At 38.6% G+C, this 21,064-nt stretch overlaps 2 protein-coding genes across 8 annotated transcripts in view; one reads left to right on the top strand and one right to left on the bottom strand.

Annotated features, from left to right (window-relative positions):
• Nucleotides 1–1,168: 1,168 nt before the first annotated feature.
• LOC112565119 overlaps nt 1,169–21,064 on the bottom strand; it is a 21,065-nt gene continuing 1,169 nt past the window's right edge. Inside the window, exons 1-19 of one of the 7 annotated variants that reach the window (XM_025240417.1) lie at nt 20,269–20,413; nt 19,381–19,473; nt 18,258–18,435; nt 17,431–17,575; nt 14,176–14,303; nt 13,423–13,474; nt 12,469–12,541; nt 11,529–12,203; nt 9,840–9,983; nt 9,376–9,472; nt 8,162–8,258; nt 8,004–8,076; nt 7,182–7,295; nt 6,820–6,881; nt 6,018–6,106; nt 5,193–5,259; nt 4,761–4,924; nt 4,184–4,605; nt 1,169–3,115 (exon numbers count right to left, since the gene is read on the bottom strand). In XM_025240417.1, coding sequence (XP_025096202.1) covers nt 1,587–3,115; nt 4,184–4,605; nt 4,761–4,924; nt 5,193–5,259; nt 6,018–6,106; nt 6,820–6,881; nt 7,182–7,295; nt 8,004–8,076; nt 8,162–8,258; nt 9,376–9,472; nt 9,840–9,983; nt 11,529–12,203; nt 12,469–12,541; nt 13,423–13,474; nt 14,176–14,303; nt 17,431–17,575; nt 18,258–18,435; nt 19,381–19,465 — 4,194 coding nt within the window. In that variant the 5' untranslated portion in view covers nt 19,466–19,473; nt 20,269–20,413 and the 3' untranslated portion in view covers nt 1,169–1,586. Of the gene's footprint in view, nt 3,116–4,183; nt 4,606–4,760; nt 4,925–5,192; nt 5,260–6,017; nt 6,107–6,819; nt 6,882–7,181; nt 7,296–8,003; nt 8,077–8,161; nt 8,259–9,375; nt 9,473–9,839; nt 9,984–11,528; nt 12,204–12,468; nt 12,542–13,422; nt 13,475–14,175; nt 14,304–15,320; nt 15,608–15,659; nt 15,879–17,430; nt 17,576–18,257; nt 18,436–19,380; nt 19,474–19,706; nt 19,856–20,072; nt 20,175–20,268; nt 20,414–21,064 lie in introns of those variants that run through there. The other 6 variants (XM_025240419.1, XM_025240418.1, XM_025240416.1 and 3 more) reach the window with 6 other exon arrangements.
• Nucleotides 20,726–21,064, top strand: part of LOC112565123 (major facilitator superfamily domain-containing protein 10-like) — a 13,727-nt gene continuing 13,388 nt past the window's right edge. Inside the window, 1 exon segment of the mRNA XM_025240425.1 lies at nt 20,726–20,780. The gene's annotated coding sequence lies outside the window, so the exon portion shown is untranslated.

The raw sequence follows: 21,064 nt of genomic DNA, 5'->3' as shown, positions 1-21,064 counted from the left end.
TTTTTACCGTGAAGAGTCAAGTTTTAAGGCTATGTAGACTGGTTATTGTTTGTATTTGTCCTAAAACAATTATCTTCTCAAAATTCTGTCAGCTCTAGCATATTGCATCAAATATTTGGGATTAGTTTGTACTTTCTGTGTCATTTTTACAGCTAGTAGTAAAGTCTTCTCTTGGACAGAGAGATGCTGACTGCATCCTTCTCGCTTCTCTCTCATATGCAGATCATATACAAATGTCACTGTAATGTTACTACCCCTTTTTCTCTTAGACATTTCATACGAGTGAGTTAATGTTTAATGTGTCAGGCATTCTCAATTATTGAAAACTTGTTTAACTGCTACCTAGGTGTTCCTCTACAGATGATAAAGATCCATAAACTATCTTACAATGACATAGTCTAGAAATGCATGCCAGCTGTACATGAAAGGATACTTCCTCTTTTTTGCTTTTAACTCAGTCAAGGCAGGTCGCCACTGTGAAGAGGAATGTTAACAACATATGCAACCCATGGTCCTGAAAGCTAAAAAGAAAGAGGCCAGGGAAATGCCAAGTTGGACTTAGCAAATGTTCTGAATCATTTTCCCTAAAAAGTTTAGATTGCAACTAAATCCTCTCTCCAGTTTTAAAAGAACACCATGATGAGATTCTGTTTCAAATTGAAAAAAAAGAAAATTTTGCAGACATTTCTTGAACTGTGTTGGAAGCAACTGGTTGCCAAGAAGTGCTTTTGCCAAGGCCATTATACCAATTGCAATATCACTCTTGAAACAGAATTAACAAATGCACCTTGTATGTGTGGGCCTGTAATAATTATTGCTAGGAGTTGTGAGAGGTTTAAGAGTGTAGGTCATAATAATAACTGCCAGCAAAACATACAATTTTTATCACTAAAAACAGAAAATTTCTGTTCAGTGTGTGAAAATGATTGGAATGATAAATTTGGTGAGGTGCAGTTTGTTAACAACATGCTTTAAAATATTTATTGCAAGTGGGTGATAATACAGAACACATTGTTGGTATGTGTGTGAGAAAGAGAGCAGTAAAAAAATAAATGCATACACTAATGAAAGGGGAGCACAAATGAAACGATGTTATTTTTAACACTTCAACCCCAATACATCTGTGATCTTTGTTACACACATACGCAGAATGCACAGTGCCAACAACCAGTTTCACTTGTTCTTTTAATATCAAAAAGCGGTACCAAAGAAAGCACAGATCAGTAATAAACAAGGTAGCACACATGAACAATTTTTAACACATGCACAATGCATCCCCGATATTTTTCTCTCCATTTGTCCGCCACATCACATAAAGGTGGGTGAAACCAACATCAGATTTTAGTTATCCATCAGGGATTCATTGTCACTGTAGACATGACTCTCGCTAAACAAGTCACACCTGCGTGTCAGTCTGCCTATAAAGATCAGCGCCATCCATCATACTCTGTCGACACGCGTTACCAAAATGGATTCCTGGGGAAGTTTCTTAAAAAAGAGTTCAAAACACATGCTCACACTGGCCTGGAGATCTGCTGTTTTTTTGTGTGCCACCCTGTACAACATAAAATCCTAGCTTAACAAGTTCACAACAAAATTGACTGACAAGGCTCTGAGCACTCATAACGCAAGTGACCTTTGGCACCACAGTTTGTGCATATGACTTCCCCAGGAATCCATTTTGTCAAACTAGGAACTTCCTCACAAGGCTTTGATGAAAGATGTAGTGGACGAAACTTGGTCTTCTTCTTTTTTGGCTGAGTTTTCCCATCAGAAGAATATTTTGCTAGGTCATTCTTTTTATATAATGGTTGAATCAAAACATCCAACTCACAAGATGAAGTTTCCACTGCTGCTCTGTCATCAACCTCGGAAGATGCACTCCTTTTTCTCTCATGTGTCTGATGTGGCTGGCATTCTCCTGGATAAGGCTCAGCAGCTGATGGGAGCAGGTCTGTGCCACAAGATGGTGACAGCACAGAAGTGCTATCAGTCTGTTTACAACTGAAATCCATTTCCATCTCTTTTGACTCTTCTGGCACTGTTGCAAAAGTTTTTCCAGCCTCCCCCAAAACATCATCTCTGAGGTCATCACTGTCACTGTCTCTAACATCTGTGTCATCACAACCATAAGCCATAATCATAAGCCAGGCATCACCTACACCTTTCTGAAGTGAACCTTGTGTTGCTTGCTTGTCAGCCATTCCCATGTCACCTGTCCCTCCAAGCAAGTACTCCGGTGGTGTTAGGTGATACTTATTTTCTCCAACGCTGTCCTGTGCATTTAACTCTTTGCATCCAGCAACTGGCTCCATGGTCTCATTTGGAGAAACAATCCATGTAGTAGGTTGTTTGTTCACGCTAGCCACAGACTGTGAGTCATTTTGATAAGCATCAACAGTTCTGATGTTTTCGGATGACACTGAAAAAGGCATATCAACCACTGAAATATCTTTCTCACCCATGGTGCTGCTTTTTGCTGGTGTTACAGCACTATCGGACTGTTGCTGCATTTCAGACGCAGCCTTTCCAAAAATATCAGACACAATTGACTTAAACGAATTTTTCTTCTGACTTGGAGACTCGGATCTCAAAAACTCCTTAAGAGGATGTGCTGTATCTGCATGGTGAAGTGGGAAATCGTCATCTGCAAATCCAAGGTGACTGGATGTGCTAGTAAATGCACTTTTTGACTGGCAACTGCTGTTAGCAACCACATTTGGAGAAGCTTGTGCAGAAGGCTGCTGTAATACAGTGCTGCATTTCTTGTTTGAGGGTGAAAGCATCAGAATTTGTTCATGGGGGAGATCCTTTTTGTCAACCTGCAAATTTGTGTTTTCCACCAAAACTGGCAACATATCATGAAGCTGACCATCACAAAAGTCAAACATTTTTCTCTCCACAGATGATACAAGCATGTCCTGAGTCACCATCTCTTCTGTTTTCTGCCTGATGCTCATCAGCACAGGTGAAGGCTCATTGTTTTCATGAAAAGATGCTCCCAGGCAAGTAGAGGTAGAGGGTGCCAGGTATGGATTGTTGCTGAGACTTGTAGTGCTCTGTTTACCTTGCAGGTGTTCCATAAGAACTTGACATCTCTGAACCCTTCCATGGGCTGAAACAAATAATAAAAAAAACATTTCTTCTGTACAAATGTCATTAGACCAATGATAAACAGGCATTTTTCCCTGCCTTAAAAACATGAGAGGAATACTTTTTTCCCTCACACATGGACAAACTGGCTCTTGGATAATAGCCATGCAGAATTATTATTAGTATGAAAATTAGTCTAAAACAAATAATAATCAAGCCTTTTTTTTATACTGCTCAACATAATTGAAAATCATTAATACACATCCTCCCAACAAAACAAATATGCATAAACACAACAATCACACATACAGTGAGAATGTGACACATAGGTGCATTTCTGCAAGAACAGTGTCTGAACTACATTTCAGCTTATGAAAATGCATAGTAAATTCAGTCTTTTGTTTTCACCATAGAAGTATTTATAAACCTTCTACTCTTGCTACAGCAATTCATGGTGCACACCTAAAAGAACTCAAGCACACATGCACATCAATACCTACACCCACACACACTCTCTTCTTGTTCCTATTCCCTCCCAGTGGAGCACAGGACCCCAACTACACCACGCCATAGGATCTAATTCTGGGCATCCCTTTCTAATTGGGACCATGTCATGCCAGCTGCCTCTGCCTTGCTCTGGACTGATCTCCTCCATGTCTGTCTGGGTCTCCCAACCCTGCGCCTCCCCTGTAGGCTCCAACCCAGAGCTTGTCTTGTTAAATTGTCGGCTGGCTTTCGCAAGGTGTGACCGATCCAGCCCCACTTCCGCTTCTTGATGACTTGGCTGGCAGGAATTTTAGTTGGTTCTCTCCCATAGCTCGGTATTGGACATCTTCTTAGGCCATATGACATTGAGGATGTGGCGCAGACATCTGTTGACGAATTTCTGAATTTTGTTGGTGATGGTGTTAGTCACACGCCATGTCTCAGATCCATATAGTACTGACTTTATGTTTGTGACACACACAATGACAGTACTATGACAGGCAAAAATATATTAAGATGTCAGAGACATTTTGAACAACAAACATCACTCATTAGATTTTGCTTAAAGGAGAAATGTAAATGTGTTGTACACAATAAACCTTACATGTCAAAGTCTTCTTCCTTTTGCCACCAGTGGCCAGTTCACTGTGTGACCTTAAATCCTTAGCTCTGCCACTGTTGCTGTCTGTTTCCTCACTAGCCATGGAATCATTGTGGTCATTGACACTGCTGCAACTGCTCACAGGCGATACCACAAAACTGTCCAACCAAAAGTCATGGGAGACCACTGGTGCAACTCCAGTTTGTGATGCTTGTTCCTGCATTAATGATGAAGCTGAGGAGGAGCATGAAGTAGAGACAGACATTTCAGTCTGTGTTGCCTTCTCTAGCATTTCGGGTACAGCTGTCTCCTGTATCACAGCGGGGACAGGGGCTTGATTACTATGACCCTCTGATGAAGCTGGGGACCAAGGACAACTTCCAGCCACCTGAAGCAGCAGCTCCAGCAGACGTGACCGTACAACACTGCAATCAGTTTTACAGTATTGAATGAAAACAATTATCAGCAATAAAAAATGTAAAATTCATATTTCTTTTGAAATGAAAACCATTATCAGCAATAAAAATGTGAAATTCATATTTCTTTTTACTTCCAAGAGAAAAAACACAAACATACTCACTAGTTAACTTCACATTTCAGCACCTTGCCACGCATTTCATGTAATATAAAATTCATATATTCTTCATCCTCCTGCAGTTTATAAAATGTCTGAGGCAGGAAAGACTCTGCACATGCCACGTACATGGCCTCCAGTTGCTTGGGTATTGCACCTGTCTGAGTACCCTGTCAAAATAAAGTGAAAAGTTTATATATAACTGCATTAAATTTGGTCAGACAGCAATATGTCCTTTAATGCTCTCTCTTTAACAACTTGTCCAGACCATCAAACAAACTTAAGAATTTAAATGATATAGTGCTGCTGATGACAGCCTTCACAATGGACTGACACCCTCTGTACGATGAGTTTGTTGACACTTTGCATTTTTCAGTCGTTTATACTAAAAAGTGGGTCAAATCTGACCCACAAGAAATGTGTTTCTTCATACTTTACCTTTCCGTTAAAAATGATCCATTTCTCAAGGCACTGTTTAGCAAAGTCCAACACCTCATTTCTCAGCCTAAATGAAACAGTAAGCTTTTTCATAACATGAACACTGAGAGTACATCATCTCATGCAACTGACATACACCATCGGATTAAATTTCGCAATACTTTTAGCACGGTCTAAAAATAACTCTGATAATAAAATATATATATACAGTGATACCTCGGTTCTCGAACATAATTCGTTCCGGGAGGACGGTCGAGAACCAAATTGTTCGAGAACCGAAGCAATGAAACCCATAGGAAATAATGGAAACTGGATTAATTCGTTCCAAGCCCCAGAAAATGCCTATTTACTGGCCTAATTTGTATATAATATGTAGAAAAACATGAGTCTCAACAAGAAATAAGAAATAAAAGTGTATTTATTAAAACAAAAAAATAAAATGTACAGTACAGTACAGTAAATTGTGTTTCATTTACTGTACCTGTACCAAACTTTATGGCAGGAGGGAATGAATGTGGAGGGAGGAGGGAAGGGGGATGGTTATTGTCACTGATGACGCAAGCAAGGCGCACTGGGCCGAATGAACGCCATTCGGCTCAACTCGGCTCATCTCGTACGTTCGGATGTTCGAGTTCCAAATATTTGTTCGGATTCCAAGACAAAATTTTCTCGAATTTCCTAGTCGAATACCGATTTGGTCGAAAGTCAAGGCGTTCGAGAACCGAGGTATCACTGTAATTTCAACATCCGAAGATCATATGTTTGTGATAAGCATACACTGTTTTATCCAAAATCATTAGTTTATTTTCAAAAATAAACACTTACGAGGATGGCCAGCAGCAAGAAGCTGTGACTATCTTAGCAAGAAGACTGGCAAACTGGACATGGTACTCCACGCTCTTTGTTAATTGTAACTGCAATAATTATTCACACCCATTACTCAACATTTCAATCTTGTAATAAACTGGATAAATAATTTCTTTATAGAATGTCCAAATATATCCCTCCAACTGGCTGTTCCAGTTATGGAAGGGAGAATAGGGATAACTAATATTTACAATATCAAGAAGGGTGACAACACATTTATTTTTAAAAATGTAACTTTCTATACCAAAACTTTTTAAAACTATATCGTCTGGGGAAAGTACAAATGAGCATAATCATATTAATTTTTAATAATAGAAGCACTGCCATGTAAGTCACCAAAAAACTTTTTAAATGTAATAGCTAGAAGCCTGAACTATTAGGACTAAAAGTGCTTATCTTTGTAAGAAAAGTGACAAGCTTTAATCTGCATTGCAACACAGGATGCCAGGTTTTCCTATTCATGCATAAACATACCAGTCACCACACAGCTATACAAAACCCTCCCAAAGCTCAGCAGATTTCACAGTACTAACCAACAACCTGAGTGAGACTGTGAAAGTTTCATTAAGTAAATTGTGATATAAAAAAACTACCTAAAAGGTCTAAGCTAAACAAAATATAGAAAAATAATAATAGAAAAGAACATTCATGTTAAAGTATCAGCTAAATAAAGCATTTCTGTAACTGCAAAGATAAAATTATGTGATATTAATATACGATGAATCTACATAGATAAAAGAGGTCACAGAAAATATCTGACCTTCACATATTTCTCTGCACTGTGTCTGAGGATTTTAAGTAGATTGGGTCCATTAAGAACATCTGAAAGTTAATGTTTGGGTTAACAGCAAACTTGAAGCAAAATTTATCAATTGCTACTACTTTGCTTTTGCAATGGTTTAGCATTAGCCACCGTTTTCCTAGCATGCTAATACTATTTCTGCCATTTGTGTGGTTAGTCCAATGTTACATTTAGACATTACAGTAATTTTTACATTAATGTAGTTGTAGTTGTCTCTCAGCATGTAACAGAGAACATGATGAAATTCTTTGCTAGAATTTGTTGAGCTACATTCAGCAGTTATGACTCCTCCCAAAATTTAGCTCCACTAAACTACTTACTGGTATAACTCGTCAGAATTTCCACGGCGATGTCCGTGAGTTCCCTATTCTTCACAGCTTCCTCCACCAGCACTTCCACAAGAGCACATACATGATCATTATCTGGTTCACCTTCTGCACTCATCCAACAGAAAAAGTCTTTTAAGAGTAACAACTGCAATCATGCACATGCATGTGTCACAGGCACACACACACCTGGTGCTATATACAACAAAGAAATGGGAAAAAATACCAATTCCACCATGTTGATTTGACCTCAACCCTTAATTGATTCATCGACAACCCAAAGACAGTTCAACAGCAGACCTGCAATGATTCAACCACTGGCATCAGTTGATTCAGCCATTATGTACAGAAGGTACAATTCTGTGTCACAACTTATTTGTTGCTCACTGTATTTTAAAATAACAAAACAGTTTTTTTCTATACAAATTAGTCACATGACATACAATATTAGTGTAAGAGAGTTACTCCTGACACTCACTTCCAGCTAACATTTAAATATGCACCAAATTTAAGCAGCTTCAAAAACTCTCAAAGTAGCTTTCCAAAATGTATTGATCTCTTTCAGTTTTGATGCATAATAAAGCATGTATATTTAGGTGGGGTGCAGCCTTCCTCTCTGGTCACTCTGGCTAGTTGATGATTGGTTGAAAGATACTGTTTGTGTTTGCCCTATAGCAATCTTGGTTTGTATGGGATGTGAATATAGGAAGTTTAAAGTCAGAAACAACAAAAATATATATATAGCAAAGAGCTGTGGTTAGATTGACTCAAAAGCTGTGGTTGTGGTTAAACCTACCAGACTTTGGTGAATCTTACCTATGGGCACTAGACTGTACAATTTGGCACGTACAACTTCAAAATCCTCTCCATGCTTGATCTCGTGCAGAATCTGCAAATTGACAAGAAATTTGACTGATTAAACATCATAGTGCTTTCTGGGAGGGTCTAAACTATGGTTAGCCCATCATACTTGCCATTCGATACTCCTTTTGCAGCTGGTACTCCTCTTCTTCAGAAAGAATGTACTTCTCCCCTGCCACATCCAGTTTCTGAATCTGTGGCAATGGAGAGCTGAAAATGATGACATGTAACAGTCACAATCACAATATATAGCGTTTTTATTCCATTCGCAAAACAAGCTAACATTTTTCAGCAACATTCAAAAGAACAAACTAACTGGGTACTACAAAATTTTATTCCTAATTTTCAATGAAGTCTCTGGTCATACAAATCAAAACCTAAAGAATCAGTAATGTTTGCAAATGAAATATACTTGTACTCATTCCAGTAGTTGTAGTAGTGACCAGATGAGAGATCTTGAGAAACAATGACCTCACTGTGAGGTCATCAAGTATGGTGGTATATATATGACCATGTCCAAACTATGCTGATTTTTGTTAAGTTGGCTATGTTATGAACTGGATGAAATGAAAGTTGTATGGCAACTCTGTTATTCTGGTATCAGTATGATGTTTGATGAGATGATCACTGGTGCACCATGATCATGTTCCTGGTATTGCAGATGGCCTCCATGGCCATGAATAATTACAACAGATGTGCATCTCCCAACAACACACTGCAGACTGGTAATAAATGATCAAGGAAATCTGGCTGGAGCAATAATATGCACCTTCCATAGCCGATTTTCCTCAAAGGAGATGGTGCTGTGCTCATAACCTCATTGTGCCTAATGCGCAGGGACCATCCAAAAAACAGAAAGAGCACCAGTCACCATCACTACAATATTGAAAAGGTAGAAGATAGTCAGGCAAAGAAAATGTCGTAGAAGTCCTTTATCCATGGCCAAAATTCAAAAGAACATTCTATAGAAAAGACAAAAGTGCAAGACACTAAAGGACACAAGCCTCAGTTGTTCACCAAGAACAAGAAGGTAACTCTGCTACTCTAGGTACACAAACAACACAATTTCTCAACAACAACAAAATGTTCTGCTACATTTTACAGACGTAGGTGTGTGGCTGCTAGTGTTTTATACCAAGTCTGCAACTACTAAACTCACACTTATCCCATCCAATAAGCAGTAATCCTCACAGAGCTTCCACAGAGGCAAGAACTCAGTAAACGATCCATCAGACACACATCAACAGACAAGACAAACTTACAAGATTCAGAGACATTAACAGCCATCACCCCAATACTAAAACAAGTTCCTCAGACAGATGCTCACTCTGGTTTACATTCCTCTGCTTTATTAATGCTCTTGTCCTTGCAGACATCATCCTCTGATGCTATGTCTTGTAAAACTCCCTTTTCTTCATGGTCACCTACAAAAGAATTGTCATAAAATGACTTTCTACTAACTGGAGATATTTTTTCAGCTTTTGTTGTAAGTTTTGATTAGCATTCAAAGCCCATATTTCTAGTTATAATAGAAAAAAACAGAATTTCAAGGAAACACTTTCAATGGCATCTCACATCAAACTAAAGGGGAACTGTATGCCTCCAATGATCTTAACTTGGTGACATTATATAACCTTTGCTCACAGCCATGTAATATCTCACAGTCTGTTTCACGCCTTACCTTAAGAGCAAATCTTAACTAATAATTCTATCTTCAGAATGAAAGATACTTTTGGGTTGATTAAAAGCAAAGTAAAATAGACATTTTCTGTGTCCAGTAAATTCACAAACCCTCAGTTTGCTGGTCCTCGTATACTGGAGCACATACATTGCTAATGGTAGCACTTGAGTTATGAACAGAATGAATCTCTTGTGATATTCTGTCATATATATCAGTGCTGCTGAGGCTTTCTTTCTGCATGTGTGAAGACACATCTGGAAAAATTGTACAGAAACTTATAATTAGCATTTAAATTTTAATTATTTGGAATTTTGTTTGAAAATCATCCATCCAACCTCTTGTAGAAAATGTATTTTCTACTTTTCACAATGTTTTTTTTTTTTTTTTAGGCCCTTTCACCCCTCCTGGGGCATAGGCCATCGACTACAGTCTTAACTGTTGTCGATGTTTCGGTAGCAAGGATTTGTTTTTACGGGGTGGGGGTGCTGGCCCCACGCCCAACCCTCCTCCTTTTTCAGCCGGGCTTGGGACCGTCCTTGGCGGAGGGCGGCCAGCCCTGTAAACAGATGCCACGTGCAGAGAAAGAACAGCATGCCCGAGACGAGAAATGAACTCAGGGCAACCAGCCTTCACTGTATTGGTGACAGGCGCTAACAGCGCTAACCGTTGCGCCACCGGGCCGCCCCTTCACAATGTTTTGATTGAAGTTAATTCTAGTAGGGACAATCAACCGTGAACTGGTCAATCTGGCACCACATAGGCCTTCAACTGTTGCAACCCCCATCTAGCTACTTCATTCAGCACCAGTGTCCAGTTGGTGGCAATGAAAACATACACCACCCCTTATATGGTCAGCCGCAACTCCCAGGTTCACTTATTGCCATGGGAGATAAACATTTATAACCCTTTCTGGTCCAGCTCAAAGCTGGGTATTGCCCCAGGGCAACCACTGCCCCTCTTTAGTAATGTCTTTAGTACCAGCTTCGGCCCTGTTTACATGTCCAAGGTCAAAGGGTGACCAGATACACCCCACAGGAAGGAAGAGACAACCAGTCTCGTACAGCGAAAGAAACTTCACTTTTCCGGGTGGCAAACTAGTGATTGGAAGGTCCGTCTTGAGGAGACGTAGGAAAGTGTCCGCAGGACTTACCGAATTTATAGTGTACTAAAAGTCTACACCAGCACGAGTTAGACTTGGATTATTGGTGAACGAGAAGAAGTGACTTGTTAACACTGGATTGTTAATGGGGAACTGTGATTATTGTATAACCATTGTGAACATGGGATTACGACCTGTGTGAACATTAATGAGGAAAGACAGCAAGAGAGCTAAGGTTTTAAGATCACGTTTCAACATACTTGTGAACTATTCCTGTATATATATATATGTACTCTTGTGTTATTACATTCTTTAATTCATTTTGAGGTCTTATTGAGTGTTTGTGTTGTAATGAGGTGTGGGAGAATGCTAATGTGTGAAAGTATCCATTGCGCGACAGGCCCACTTTCAGACCTTTACACCTCTTAAAGACAAAAATAGTGTCCATACACTCATGCATGCTCTCTCATGCTTATTCTCTCTCTCACTCACCTACAAGAGTAAAATGAAATATGAAAGAATGCAAAAGCAAAGTGAATGAACAGTGTCCTTGCAGCAATATCATTCATCACGCTTATAATGTCAGCAGCTTTAGCCTGTTTTACTTTGTTCCAACTACTTTATGGCAGTAACCAGAGTGACATAGCATGAAATTCATATGATCATTTAACCGCTGGATGATACAGAACAGCAAACTTACCAACAACACAAGCACTCTCCTCTTCAAGGTGAGAGTGACAAGCATCAAGGTCACGCTGCAGTTGGGCTTTCCGCCAAGCCATGTCTGCAGCATCTTGCTTTTCCTGCATCTCTTCTACTGACATTGCCCCTTGTTTCAAAGCAGACAGGTTGAAACTTGGCACTATGACATCTTCAGGGGATACAGGAGAATCTGCTAAACATGCACTGTTTCCAGTGTTCTCCAGTTGTGCAGATACTAAACTGTATTCACTTTGTTCTGTGAATGCTGGACTCTCTACGCTATCCGGTTTGCTACAGCATGTCACTCTGCCCTTAACACTGTCAAAGTCTTCTCCTATGTCTGCCTCAAAATGAAGTACATCATTATCTTTATCCTTCACTTCCTTGCTCAAATCTGCCTCAAAAACACTATTTTTAACCACACCAGCAGGGTGTTGAAGAACATTCTCATAAGCTGGTATGGTCAACTCTCCTAGCTGACTTGTGTTATGTGGGGAAAGACTAACAGTTTCACTCTCATAATTCTGAGCATGATATATTTCTGTCAGTTGCAAATTATGATCGATATGACAGCCCAACATGTTCGCGGCAAATGACTCTGCATGGGAATGCGAATCCACAAGCAGCATGCCAGGTGCTGAAAGTGTTTCAAAACCCACGGTGGTCTGGTTACCTGTGTAAATACATTAAAATAACTGCTATAATAAATACAATTATATACTTTAAACTACTGGACACTATACAAAGAACTATCACACAATTATATCAGAAACTATGCCAAAACTTAATTGTCATTAGAAGCAATCCTGGTTTGTATCACCATTAGTAAAAAGCAAATTAATCTTGGTGCTCGTTACCAAATGAAAATATGAAAACTCCTTCAATTCACACAACTTATTCAACTGCTGAACAGTTTAGCACTATTGTTAATTTCTCACCTGCTCCCGTGTCCCTGGTAAAATAATCTGAGGGTATATCATTAAGGTGAGCTTTCACATCTTCCCCAGTTGGCTGTAAGAACAAATGGAAAACTAAGGGTAGCAGGAAAAAAAATCATTGCTGTAAAACTGAGGCTGTTAATTCTAAAAATCCAGCATTTTTTATGCAAGACATAATTTTAAGCCTATAAATCTCTTCATACAACAGATTCTGTTATATCAGGGGTGGAGAAGGTCCAGCGAAATCAATCAGTCTGGCCTTGCCAAGGCAACTGCATGTGGGACTAGAAATTAAATAAATCTATGACCCTCTTTGCTAGTAACATATATTATCAAAATTATAGTAAAAATTTTGAGAGACAAGGAAGGAACATCCATTATGGGATAGTCAGTACACATACAAGCACATGATGAGACAGACAAATATGCTTCTTGTTAGCTGCCTGCATCCCATCTGCCTGAACTGCTGCGTTAACACATTGGCAAAACTACAGCTTGGCCATGTTGTTTTGTTATGTTATACATGTCCTTACAAAACACAAGACCAAATATATCTAGACAACATGGCCCTACATTAGGTGCCATTGGTTTTATTACCAATGCAGCCAGCAGCACATCACAAACCTTATTTTTGTAAATGATAATGCAACAGACCGAATACAGCAGGCTAACTTTTAAGCTGATTATTTAGTATGGCCTGCAAACCAGGTCATAAGGCTGGGAACATGGAGCTCATGTGTAGTGTGCCCTTGGCAGAATAAAAATGGTTCGCCACCCCTGCTAGATTATAAGTTTAATAGTTTTTAGACATTCTTTCAATGTTTCAGAGTCTTCTGGTGAATGGTGGAAAGCATTCAAGACTTTTGATGGATACTCAGTTTTGATGCAAAATGCTACCATTCATGCTTTATTGGAGGAAGAAACTTTCTTAGAAACAAAAATGTTTACTCTTACCTTTCCAACCTCTGCTTCCAACAGCTCATGAACTATTGATCGCTGGTTATTTCTAGAAGCAAAAAATACAGTGACTGTAATTTTTTGTAAAAACTATGTATCATAGTTTTAAGAGAAAAACATCTCTGAATCACTTCAATCTAATTCTTACAAAATTATTCATGCATGAGGTGATTACATTAAACAAACAGAATCCTCTTCTGAAAACTCCAACTCCCTATTTTGATATCCTAAATATGTAGCTCAGCCCTGCTTGTCATTAGTGATAATGGATCTCTACAATGTGCTGAAAATATTTTAAATGTGTGAGAAGGGCCTAACCATAATGACCATGTATTAAACTAATTAATCAGTTTTTTCTGTACTATAGCTCATTGAAACAATATGCCAGTCCTGTCAATTAAAAGTTGAAAATCTAAATTTACTCAGTGGTTAAGAAAGAAACTCTAAACTGTACAAAGTTAAACTCAAGTTTTCATAACATTTGTGCTACATACTCTCTCATTTTCTCTCTCACACACAATCTCTCTCCTCCTCTTATAAATATATACATCCATACACTTTTCTTTCATCTAAAAATTTAAAACCTTTGCAGTGTTTAATATTCTACCCCTATAAAGGGACAAAGGTCACACAAAGCAGAAATACAGCACACAGTATACATTACAATGTACGACATTCATAAGCGCCAATAATCTGGCTCCCTCATTCACACACACACACACATTTAAGGTTATGATCTCAATTTCTTACCTGTAATACATGGCCACCGTCCGATGCATCCTATCTTGATTGTAAGGAAGAATAATCACTTTAAACTTTTTTCCTTTCACCAGTTGTTCAAAAATCTTTGTACCTCTGAAAGTCCAGGAATCTGCAAGCTAAGAACGAGATGCCAGTAGATTAGCAGTCATGCTTTCAGCTTCTGCTAGAATGGGGACAAGAAACTGTGGGTAATCATCCCACTATTTACATACAAAATTTTCCATGGAAAAAAGGTGTTTCATAAATAATGAAGTCTGTAATTGCTGCTAACTAACAAGATAACTAAATGGCCAATCTTGTTCCAGTTCATAGGACTGTATGAGATCCACAGTCATTAATCTGGGATAAAAGCAATTCAAGATATAACTGGAATTAGTTCTTGTCTGTGGAGTAAATCATCATAGATAAGTGATCATGTAGCAAATGCGAAGTCTGTAGCGGTAGATAATATTAGCACTTCTATAGAGCATTTCCCTGCTGGCAACAAGCTCAATGCGCTCTGACATAAGTGACTGGTTATCAGTATATATGTAGATTGTCAGCCTCCACATCACAATATCACCATAGGCAAATCCAATTTGTAATACAGAAACTAAACAAGTAAAACAACGGCATTACAAAGAGCAACATTTCAGCTAATTCAGGTCTCCCACAGTCAAGAGGAGATACAAGCACAAAATATCTTTCTTTAATCATTTGCAGGAAATTACTATTTATCTGCCATCTTACTATCACCAGCAGATCACGTTGCGACTGAGCAGAGTGCCGAGGTGGGGTGGGGGTGTGATGGTAATTGGTGCAACTGAAGCTATATTACGGCAAGCAGCCAGCCCTGTAAACAGATGCCACGTGCAGAGAAAGAACAGCATGCCCGAGACGAGAAATAAACTCTGGGCAGCCAGCCTTCACTGTATTGGTGACAGGCGTTAAGCGTTGTGCCACCGGACCGCTAAAGAGCACAGTGCCGAAAAAATCCGTGAAATAATTCATTCAGAGAAAACAAAGTCATGACTCTGGGAAAAAAACGCCACTAAAAAATTTATAACCACGACGATCATAACAATTTATGGTCACCATAAAAGGAAATAAATATACCAATACGTCATATAACGGTTTGTTAGGCATGTGAGTACCTCTCAGAATCCAAGATGCCAACGAAGCCAGTGTTTATCAGAGGAAGGCAATGATAATGTTGGCGCAGACAGATCTCAAGCGGAGAATCATAGAAGCATTCAGATAAAGAGTGAAGAAAGATTCATCCGAATACTTCAAGTTCTGGGGCAACACAGTTAAGTATCCAGCTTGAGCATGATGGGCCACGATCGCTGCTTTGCCGGGGAAGCACGGGGAAGGCGATTTTCATTACTTTTATTGCAAAGTTTAAACTTTCTCCTTTCCAAACTTGTATGTGCTTCTTGGTCTAATGTTTACCTGGGAGCAGCAATAATGATATAAAAAAAAACTTCGCTCACCGTTGTCTTCACGCATAAAGAAGTTTCAGCGAAGTAGTCTTAAGTACTACAAATGACGCATAAATCTAAACTATGACGTAATGACGTTACGGTTGAATAATTTGCTCTACACTGTTGAGACCAGTCGCAGACACAGAAACAATCCAGAAACATAGGTCAAGATGTCACAGCTTCACTGATCACTAGTACACACAAAACTTGACGCAGACAAACGGGCAAAGACGAAATGTAAACAGATGTCACCCGCTAGACAGGCGAAGGGACATCGCGACGAGCAAGAGAAACCCAAATCAAATCAAAATCAAAATCAAAACAGTCTTTATTGTCTGTCCAGGAGACCCAGGACAGAAATTTGTCTTCGCTCACAAGGGCAGGCATACATATACAGACATTTAACACACAGGAGTAAAACACACAGTTAGGAGAAACAGTTAAACCAGGATAGTTGTCGTCTACAACAAAGTCAGTCATAATTAAAATAACTGCACGCAAACAAAATACTTCAATGACAGGTTAATGTGATTTCCGTACGTACGGAGGCTGAAGCTAAAAAGGTAATGTCTGACACTGGAAACGCTCCGAAGAATTGTTGAAGAATTGAAAAAAAAGTCTGCCTGTTTCGTACGGTTGATCACAAAAATACAGCAAAAACTAAAGTTTAGTCAATGATGAGCATACAGCACAAACTGCATATCAACTGTCAGGCCCGTTCTTAGCCCGCGCGGGGCTCGAGGCATAAGGGTATGGTGATGCCTTGTCTGCTAGCCCCTGAAACACGGTCCAGCGTATGGTACTCGATTGCTCTTCTTTTGTCGGCTGATCATTCGGATGCCACCGTTGCTGAAAATAAACCTCGTGATAGTCCGAAAAACGTAACCCTCTGACAGCTATAGTTACTTAAACTATGTATAACAAGAAATAATCGTAGAGCACGAGAGCTGTCACGCCAGTTAAGCGCAGCCTCATTCTGACATCATTGTTTTGTTGTACCTCCTTTCATCACGAACTTGTACTACTTGTCCGTGCCTAAAATCCCTAAATGCGTAGCTTTGGCGGGAAAAACTTCAAGACCAAAGCGAGGGTTGGTGTGGGCGCTGTATATTGGTTTGAGCCCCTGCGAGACGTTGTTGCAAACCCACTAAACTGAAGTCCCTCCGTTGAAGTCAGCGAGCAGTGACGGGAGTGCCAAAACGGTGAGAGAACGTTTGAGCTAGTGCTGCTGGTTCATACAGCAGGTGTAGTGGACACGCAAGACGGTGGGAGACCTTTGAGCCGGTGCTATTCGTTGTCACAACTGGCAGTAACATACACACAAGACAGCGACCGGTGCTGTTGTTGGACAAGCGAGTGCCCAACTGAATTAGCACAAGCCGTGTGGCTAGGCCTGGAGCTGCGGGTGCGCAAAACTAAACGCAGGCCCTCATGTGATCAGAGGGATGCTCGTGTTTGGGACCAGAAGAGGGTCTCCTTGTCTGTCGCACGGACAGACGGAAGGTCAGTACGGGAATGCCACGGGACAGCTGGTGGTGACCGCGACACTAATCCATTCAAGATTTGGACAATGCAAATGTAAATGCATACAAGTTTTTCAAAAGTAACCTATTCTATGCTTGCATATGACAGAAAGCTATTTTTGACACTTCTTGAAAATCTTCACATTTCAAATTTGTCATTTTATGACTGAACAATGGTCAGATTTCTTTGGCAAGCCTTTGAACTAGAAGATAAAAAGAAAAAAAAACCAAAGAAAAAATATTTACTTGTCACTTACAGGCTTAATACCAGCTAGGCTACATGGCACACAGATACATGGAAAATGAAGTATGTTCAGTGGTAATGCTGAGATGATATTCCTAGCAGCCACATTTTCTGAATTTCCGTAATCCACATAATAGACATCATACTTGTTGTTGTCCCTGTGGAAAAACAGCATAGTCAATAAATAACAGCTGAAACCCAAGAATATGAAAAGTCAAGATCAACAAAATACTTCTCAGCACCACAGAAAGGTGCAAGGAAAGCTAAATAAACAATTCCTCTACAATTGTGCTCATAACTTCTGGGTTGCACTTAAAAAGTCCACAAGGTTTAAAAAAAAAACAAAAAACAACTCGTACAACTTTTAAAACCAAGTTCTAATGACATTATATTATGAACTCACATCATATTTACTGCCACCACTTCTTTACACTACATCTCTACTTTAATCGATAATCTGTTCTCAGCTTGCACAGTAGTGAGTTTTTCAGCGTGCAAGCAGGCATGAATACTAAAGAGAATACTATAATTGTTATTTCTCTTCTCAGCATGCAATACTAAGTAGTAGTGTCCATTCAGAGAACACCAGAAAGAAGCATAGAAATGAACATAAAGAAAGTCAGATAGATGTAAGCCAGTCCATATTTTTAAAAATCCGAACAGAAGCAAAAAGTGCAGCAATTAGTAGTAAAGCAAGCATTGAAAGATGATATGAAGTATTAAAAGCACCCCATGCTCTATCTCATAAACTAGCAAAGTGGATCTCTTAAGCACCACAACAAAGAACAGACAGGCTTGCAAAGTGAAAATGTTAACTGCAACTCATCCTGTCCTTCATACCTGTCAACTCGAAGTACTGTTGCTCTCCTCCACTGGTTTTCACCTCTGCGAGTTTTTTTACATGATTTTGCAATAACACTACCTCCCACATCTATATTTTCTGCCTGTCCTACAGGTGCATGCTGACAATAACTGATGAGGTCTTTTTCAAACTCATTAAAGCTTTTCAAATGTTCATCTGTAAAACAAATGACAATGAACTGGATATAATGAGAGTATCATACATATTTTCCCTAATCCATATATCATGTAAACAGTTGATAAACTTTCATCATATGATGTTTCTGCCTTTCTCATTCTTACGTAAGTCACAGACACACCTACTCATATCCTCATTTTTATATGTATGCATATAATCCTTCTCTCTCACACACATCAATTCTTCTAGGTCACTGTCCTCAGTAATAACTTTACAAATCAAAATAATCTAGTGAGGGTCTTTTTATTTCTTGAAGTTAATAATGAATGGAACTTAAAAGCACTAGAATTGTAAGGTGATAAGTTATTTTTACAATGATCAACATATTTTTTACAATTAAAGAGATAGTGAAACTTCATTCCCAACATCATTAATGTTACAGAGTCTACAAAACCTTTCCTTTCTACAGATCTCAGTTCGACTTCGTTGAAGTAGTATTCAATAGCCTAATTTTATTAAAGGGAGATGACCATAGGGAGGAATTTTTAAATAAAGTTCTAGCTTAAAAAAAAAGTATAATTTGAGTCTAGTTCTCACAGTAAACTCTGGATATACTGGTCCAGAAGGGACCTATCTATTGTCATCTTAAACCAATCACCTGATATATTTATGCTTTTCTGGTTGTCTGGACAGTATATAACTACACTAACTATATTTTTTTTTCATGTCAATTTAGAAGCATCTTATGTACAACATTTAATAGCTTATCACAGTTATTTGCATTAGCATTTTAAACCAAAACTGAGCATTCTACTTTTAATAAGAAGATTAAAGGGAAGCGGACAGACTTTCCAAGCACTTTACAACTACCTGCAATTTGTGTCAACCTGGTCTCTATTGAGATAAGAATTGTTTCCACCATCACCATTCAAAACAATTCTCATTTAGCAGTGTATTGTAATGCTTGATATTAAGCAAAAGTACCTTGCCCAAGGCGCAGAAAAAAGTTACTTGGATCAACAATATGAGTCACCCGTCCATCCAGTAGATGTGGGCCATTTACTGCCATGGTTTTGTCTGCAAATAAGTAAGAAACAAAAATAAAGAAAAACGGGCATATGCTGAACAAGTTAAATTACTTAAGCTACATGTTTACTTTCTAACATCCACACTAGAGTTTGGAAGTATGCTGTGTAAAATATTTGTTAAAGCATTTAGATTTAAATGAAAGCATGAAATAGCACTTTTCAGGTTTAATAATCTCGAATTTTTAGCACAACTAAAAAAAAATAATAATAAACAAAAAGTACCACTTTAAAAAAAAAAAATCTGGTTTCAATTTTTAACAGTAGCAACGTCCATCACTCTGCAACGTTTATACCCACTGGAAGTCAACTTCATACGAGGAAAGATTATCTCTTACTACGTTTTAAATATACGAGACTTAACTACACGTAGAGACAAAATCAACAAGCAAAAATAGATCTGACAGTGTTATCGTAAGGTCGTTTAATCCAGAAACGGACTGTACCATATATTGCAAAGTGAAACTGAAAGTACATCCTAATACAAAATATCAACAAATCAAAGCCATAACTTAATGAAGACACAATTATAATTATCTAACGAAACTGTAATTCAAACAGATTCTGGTTATCTGCAACTGTTTTACGAACCTAGAATTAATGCCACAAAAGCAATATCATTTAAATGAAGGTCCGTGAACAATAACACTGCAACGAACGAACTAGGGAGTTACCCTTACAGCGTCTAGGTTTTATGATTTAAAAGTGTGTGGTTCGTTTAGTTTTTATTTTTTGGGAGCTTTTTTAGTCTTTTCGTGAAAGAAATAAAACTCTGTCACTACTTTACCTTGCACCACCTAGAATATGTAAATTATTATGGTACTTAATACTCGTGAAAACGTATGAAAGAGAATGCGTAATCCTTTCGTCTCTGTTTCTGGAGGGATCCCGGGAAAAAAGATTTTTGGTTACTTCCCTTGCACTGCTATAAGTAATATTGTAGAATCGTTTATAAACGAAAACGTGACATGAAATATTTTATTAGGTTATCTTCTAGTGCCTTTCACTTATTTCCCAGATGTATACAAAGTTTTCCCACGAATCTCAACAGCACTTTATTTAAGGAAAATATTTGAAATGTTAAGGTGTGGGTGTCCCATGCAAGACTATCCAACAAGTTTTTTTTGGGGGGTGGGGGGAGAGGGGCTTCAGATTCTAGCGTTTGCGAAAAATAGTATAAATTATATGAATGCATGTAGAGTTCGTAAATTAATTGACTTTTTTTTTTCTTTCGTGAAGCACTTTTTTTTTCAGGGGAATGCACCCACACCCAAAATCCTACAGGTAAAGCCAACAAGGGTGACTATCCGACATTGTTCTAACATATTATTCGTAATCTACACTATTTGAATAATTATTAATGGTTAGGGTGAGGAGGGACCAACTGTTCGGCATTATTCTAATAACTGTTCATTGTCAGCACTATTCGAATAACCACTGATGTTCTTAACTTATTAAAAACACGGAACTGTCATGCATAAGTTGCGGAATTCATATAGTGAGATCATGAACGTATATCCACGTTCATGGTGAGATGGATTTAATAAAATGTTTTTTAATCATTTATAGGCATTCTGACGTTG

Source organism: Pomacea canaliculata, linkage group LG5 (assembly GCF_003073045.1).
Source record: "Pomacea canaliculata isolate SZHN2017 linkage group LG5, ASM307304v1, whole genome shotgun sequence".
In the NCBI taxonomy this organism is placed as follows: Eukaryota; Metazoa; Mollusca; class Gastropoda; order Architaenioglossa; family Ampullariidae; genus Pomacea; species Pomacea canaliculata.
The sequence above is the reverse complement of the archived record's forward strand: the minus strand, read 5'-3'. Positions and strand labels throughout refer to the sequence as shown.